At 68.1% G+C, this 6,000-nt stretch overlaps 1 protein-coding gene across 3 annotated transcripts in view; it reads left to right on the top strand.

Annotated features, from left to right (window-relative positions):
- Positions 1–281: 281 nt before the first annotated feature.
- The window catches only part of LOC139280825 (proline-rich protein 5-like), an 80,235-nt gene continuing 74,516 nt past the window's right edge, over positions 282–6,000 (top strand). The window contains exons 1-2 of one of the 3 annotated variants that reach the window (XM_070900556.1): positions 282–307; positions 698–811. In XM_070900556.1, the coding sequence (XP_070756657.1) occupies positions 708–811 (104 nt within the window). In that variant the 5' untranslated portion in view covers positions 282–307; positions 698–707. Of the gene's footprint in view, positions 308–358; positions 812–6,000 lie in introns of those variants that run through there. The other 2 variants (XM_070900557.1, XM_070900555.1) reach the window with 2 other exon arrangements.

Below are 6,000 nucleotides of genomic sequence, written 5' to 3'. Positions count from 1 at the left end.
GTACCATAGCAGGAAGTGAGCTGGTGCCTAAACTATGTTCAGTGCAAGGTGCAAAGTGTCCTCATAAAAAGATTTTCTCCCTTTTAGTTCTTTTTAAGGAAATTGCGACAGGAACATTTGCACACTGTTGCGTTTCACACTTTCTTTCTGTAATGGAACTGTTGGAATTATTCTTGTTCCAGATGAAAGGTTTTTTTTTGCTTAAACCTGCTGCCAATATATTTTCACCTCCCTCCCCGCTCAAAGTAATCCTTTCAGAATAGCAGCATGGAGGGAGTCACGTCGTCAGATCCGCTGCCCAATGTGTGTGCGTGTGCACTATTTACGTGTTTGACTTTTTCCCCTGTGCTTTCTGTAGGTTGGTGCTGAGAGTTACCGCGGCCACTGGAATGTGTAATGCTGTTGAACCTTCCAGTATGGTCTGCGTTTTTTAAAAACAAAAAACAAGAATTATATGAACTCTGGTGAAATATTTACGGTTATGGGATTTTAGTTTTAAAGCCACTTTAGAAGAGTTGGATTTTGTTGGGGCCAGGCTCGGTTTTTTTCAGCGTACGGTTAATCCTGACTCTGGGCACTGAATGGGTTTTCTTACCCCGCGGTGAAGACTTTCCCTCTCCGATACCCACGCGGGCTTCTTGACTCCCCCTTTCTGTTCCGTGCGTGTTTTTGTACTAACCATGAGGAATTTCCGCAGACCGAAGTTCATGAGTTCACCCAGCCTCAGCGACCTGGGCAAGAGCGAGCAGGCAGCTTTGGAGGAGCGGGGGACGCAGCAGAGACGCGCCGGCTCCAACGCCACCTGGAACAGGTAAAGGGCTCCGCACACCGCGCCCCCATCCTGTGTGTACCACTGTCACTCGCTCCTGCTGCTTTCAGAATCTAAACCGTGCAATGCATGTTTAAAATATATAAACACGCAACTCCCTCTGTTTAAATAGGTTTGCAAACTGCCTCCTATAGTGGGCCATTTTAACCTAACCCACCTGTCGGAAAACTGTCCGAATCCGGTTCAGTGCTGGTTTTACACCCCCATTAATGGCACAGAATTTGCGAACGACAAGCGTTCGCTGTTATTATCCCTTTGAAACTGACCACAACTTCAGAATGCAACACATGCCCATCCTCACTATCACTGGCTGCACTGTGGCCACTGCCCTTCCCCTTCCGCGCCCCATTCCCCCTCCTCGCCCTCGCCCCCTGCTTGCCCCCTCCCCCGCCCTTCCCCTTCCTCGCCCGCCCTTCCCCTTCCTCGCCCCCTCCACCACCCTTTCCCCATTCTCGCCTCTTTGCCCTTCGCCCACGCCCTGCCTCCCCGTCTCTATCCCCCATCCCCGTCTCTATCCCCCCTCCCCGTCTCTACCCCCCCCACCCCGTCCCCCTCCGCCCCTCCCCCACCCCGTCCCCCTCCGCCCCTCCCCCACCCCGTCCCCCTCCGCCCCTCCCCCACCCCGTCCCCCTCCGCCCCTCCCCCACCCCGTCCCCCTCCGCCCCTCCCCCACCCCGTCCCCCTCCGCCCCTCCCCCACCCCGTCCCCCTCCGTCCCTCCCCCACCCCGTCCCCCTCCGTCCCTCCCCCACCCCACCCCCCTCCGTCCCTCCCCCACCCCGTCCCCCTCCACTCGTCCCTCCCCCCCCCGTCCCCCTCCAACCCTCCCCCCCCCCCCCCCGTCCCGTCCCCCCCCGTCCCCCTCCACCCCTCCCCCTCCACCCCTCCCCCACCCCGGCCCCCCTCACCCACTACCCCATCCCCCTCCCCCTCTCAACCCCGTCCCCCGCTCAACCCCGTCCCCCTCTCCCTCCCTCCAGTCCCTCCCTTCCTCCTTCCAGTCCCTCCCTCTCCCCCGTACCGTCCCCTTCCCCTCTTTCCCCCCCCCCCCGTCTCTTTCCCCCCCCCCGTCTCTTCCCACCCCCCCCGTCTCTTCCCCACCCCCCCCGTCTCTTCCCCCCCCCCCGTCTCTTCCCCCCCCCCCGTCTCTTTCCCCCCCCCCGTCTCTTTCCCCCCCCTGTCTCTTTCCCCCCCCCTGTCTCTTTCTCCCCCCCCCCTGTCTCTTTCTCCCCCCCCCCCCGTCTCTTTCTCCCCCCCCCCCGTCTCTTTCTCCCCCCCCCCCGTCTCTTTCTCCCCCCCGTCTCTTTCTCCCCCCCCGTCTCTTTCTCCCCCCCCGTCTCTTTCTCCCCCCCCGTCTCTTTCTCCCCCCCGTCCTTTCTCCCCCCCCCGTCTCTTTCTCCCCCCCCCCGTCTCTTTCTCCCCCCCCCGTCTCTTTCTCCCCCCCCCCGTCTCTTTCTCCCCCCCCCCCGTCTCTTTCTCCCCCCCCCCCGTCTCTTTCTCCCCCCCCCCCCGTCTCTTTCTCCCCCCCCCCGTCTCTTTCTCCCCCCCCCCCCGTCTCTTTCTCCCCCACCCCCCCCCCCGTCTCTTTCTCCCCACCCCCCCCCGTCTCTTTCTCCCCACCCCCCCCCCCCGTCTCTTTCTCCCCACCCCCACCCCGTCTCTTTCTCCCCACCCCCCGCCCCGTCTCTTTCTCCCCACCCCCCGTCTCTTTCTCCCCCCCCCCCCCCCGTCTCTTTCTCTCCGTCTCTTTCTCTCCGTCCCTTTCTCCCCGTCCCTTTCCCCCTCCCCCGTCCCGTCCCCTTTCCCCTCCCCCCCCCCCCGTCCATTTCCCCTCCTCCTCCTCCCGACCCTTTCCCTTTCCCCTCCCCCGTCCCGTCCCCTTTCCCCTCCCCCCCCCCCCGTCCCTTTCCCCTCCTCCTCCCCCCGTCCCTTTCCCTTTCCCCTCCCCCACCCCACCCCCCCCCCCGTCCCTTTCCCCTCCCATCACTTCCCCTGCCCCGCACCCCCCCCCGGTCCGCCCCATCCCCTCTTCAAGCCCACCCCCCCCCCCCGTCTGTCCCTTCCCTTCTCCCTTGTCCCTTCCCCCCCCTTGTCCCTTCCCCCCCCCTTGTCCCTTCCCCCCCCCTTGTCCCTTCCCCCCCCCTTGTCCCTTCTTCCCCCCCCTTGTCCCTTCTTCCCCCCCCTTGTCCCTTCTTCCCCCCCTTGTCCCTTCTTCCCCCCCTTGTCCCTTCTTCCCCCCCCTTGTCCCTTCTTCCCCCCCCTTGTCCCTTCTTCCCCCCCCATGTCCCTTCTTCCCTCCCCCCCTTGTCCCTTCCTCCCCCTTGTCCCTTCCTCCCCCTTGTCCCTTCCTCCCCCTTGTCCCTTCTTCCCCCCCCCTTGTCCCTTCTTCCCCCCCCATGTCCCTTCTTCCCTCCCCCCCTTGTCCCTTCCCCCCCCTTGTCCCTTCCACCCCCCCCTTGTCCCTTCCACCCCCCCCCTTGTCCCTTCCACCCCCCCCCTTGTCCCTTCCCCCCCCCTTGTCCCTTCCCCCCCCCCCTTTGTCTCTTCCCCCCCCCTTTGTCTCTTCCCCCCCCCCCTTTGTCTCTTCCCCCCCCCCTTTGTCTCTTCCCCCCCCCCGACCCTTCTTCCCCCCCCCCCCCGACCCTTCTTCCCCCCCCCGACCCTTCTTCCCCCCCCCGACCCTTCTTCCCCCCCCCGACCCTTCTTCCCCCCCCCCGACCCTTCTTCCCCCCCCCGACCCTTCTTCCCCCCCCCCGACCCTTCTTCCCCCCCGACCCTTCTTCCCCCCCGACCCTTCTTCCCCCCCCCGACCCTTCTTCCCCCCCCCCCCCGACCCTTCTTCCCCCCCCGACCCTTCTTCCCCCCCCCGCCCCTTCTTCCCCCCCCCGACCCTTCTTCCCCCCCCGACCCTTCTTCCCCCCCCCCCCGACCCTTCTTCCCCCCCCCGACCCTTCTTCCCCCCCCCGACCCTTCTTCCCCCCCCCCCGACCCTTCTTCCCCCCCCCCCCCGACCCTTCTTCCCCCCCCGACCCTTCTTCCCCCCCCCGACCCTTCTTCCCCCCCCCCCCCCGACCCTTCTTCCCCCCCCCCCCGACCCTTCTTCCCCCCCCCCCGACCCTTCTTCCCCCCCCCCCCGACCCTTCTTCCCCCCCCCCCGACCTTCTTCCCCCCCCCGACCTTTCTTCCCCCCCCCCGACCTTTCTTCCCCCCCCCCCGACCCTTCTTCCCCCCCCGACCCTTCTTCCCCCCCGACCCTTCTTCCCCCCCCCCGACCCTTCTTCCCCCCCCCCCCGACCCTTCTTCCCCCCCCCGACCCTTCTTCCCCCCCCCCGACCCTTCTTCCCCCCCCCCGACCCTTCTTCCCCCCCCCCGACCCTTCTTCCCCCCCCCCCCGACCCTTCTTCCCCCCCCCCCCCGACCCTTCTTCCCCCCCCCCCGACCCTTCTTCCCCCCCCCCGACCCTTCTTCCCCCCCCCCGACCCTTCTTCCCCCCCCCCCCCCGACCCTTCTTCCCCCCCCCGACCCTTCTTCCCCCCCCCCCCCCGACCCTTCTTCCCCCCCCCCCCCCGACCCTTCTTCCCCCCCCCCCGACCCTTCTTCCCCCCCCCGACCTTTCTTCCCCCCCCCCCCGACCCTTCTTCCCCCCCCCCGACCCTTCTTCCCCCCCCCCGACCCTTCTTCCCCCCCCCCGACCCTTCTTCCCCCCCCCGACCCTTCTTCCCCCCCCCGACCCTTCTTCCCCCCCCCCGACCCTTCTTCCCCCCCCCGACCCTTCTTCCCCCCCCCGACCCTTCTTCCCCCCCCCGACCCTTCTTCCCCCCCCCCCCGACCCTTCTTCCCCCCCCCCGACCCTTCTTCCCCCCCCCCCCGACCCTTCTTCCCCCCCCCCGACCCTTCTTCCCCCCCCCCGACCCTTCTTCCCCCCCCCCCCGACCCTTCTTCCCCCCCCCGACCCTTCTTCCCCCCCCCGACCCTTCTTCCCCCCCCCGACCCTTCTTCCCCCCCCCGACCCTTCTTCCCCCCCCCCGACCCTTCTTCCCCCGCCCCCGACCCTTCTTCCCCCTCCCCCTTGTCCCTTCTTCCCCCTCCCCCTTGTCCCTTCTTCCCCCCCCTTGTCCCTTCTTCCCCCCCCTTGTCCCTTCTTCCCCCCCCCCCTTGTCCCTTCTTCCCCCCCCCTTGTCCCTTCTTCCCCCCCCTTGTCCCTTCTTCCCCCCCTTGTCCCTTCTTCCCCCCCCCCTTGTCCCATCTTCCCCCCCCCTTGTCCCATCTTCCCCCCCCCTTGTCCCTTCCCCCCCCCCTTGTCCCTTCCCCCCCCCCTTGTCCCTTCCCCCCCCCCTTGTCCCTTCCCCCCCCCCTTGTCCCTTCCCCCCCCCCTTGTCCCTTCCCCCCCCCCTTGTCCCTTCCCCCCCCCCTTGTCCCTTCCCCCCCCCCTTGTCCCTTTCCCCCCCCCTTGTCCCTTTCCCCCCCCCTTGTCCCTTCCCCCCCCCTTGTCCCTTCCCCCCCCCTTGTCCCTTCCCTCCCCCCCTTGTCCCTTCCCCCCCCCCTTGTCCCTTCCCCCCCCTTGTCTTCCCCCCTTGTCCCTTCCCCCCCCCCCTTGTCCCTTCCCCCCCTTGTCCCTTCCCCCCCTTGTCCCTTCCCCCCCTTGTCCCTTCCCCCCCTTGTCCCTTCCCCCCCCCCTTGTCCCTTCCCCCCCCCCCCCTTGTCCCTTCCCCCCCCCTTGTCCCTTCCCCCCCCCTTGTCCCTCCCCCCCCCTTGTCCCTTCCCCCCCCCTTTGTCTCTTCCCCCCCGTCCCTTCTTCCCCCCCACCCCCGTCCCCTCTTCCCCCCCCCCCGTCGCTTCTTCCCCCCCCCCCCCGTCGCTTCTTCTCCCCCCCCCCCCCCCGTCGCTTCTTCTTCCCCCCCCCCGTCCCTTCTTCCCCCCCCCCCGTCCCTTCTTCCCCCCCCCGTCCCTTCTTCCCCCCCCGTCCCTTCTCCTCCCCCCCCCCCCGACCCTTCTCCTCCCCCCCCCCGACCCTTCTCCTCCCCCCCCCCCGACCCTTCTCCTCCCCCCCCCCCGACCCTTCTTCCCCCCCCCCCCGACCCTTCTTCCCCCCCCCCCCCCGACCCTTCTTCCCCCCCCCCCCCGCCTTCTTCCCCCCCCCCCCCCCCCCGACCCTTCTTCCCCCCCCCCGAC

The sequence above is a fragment of the Pristiophorus japonicus genome, chromosome 15 (assembly GCF_044704955.1).
Source record: "Pristiophorus japonicus isolate sPriJap1 chromosome 15, sPriJap1.hap1, whole genome shotgun sequence".
In the NCBI taxonomy this organism is placed as follows: Eukaryota; Metazoa; Chordata; class Chondrichthyes; family Pristiophoridae; genus Pristiophorus; species Pristiophorus japonicus.
Note: the sequence above shows the minus strand (reverse complement) of the source record. Positions and strands in the feature narration are given on the sequence as shown.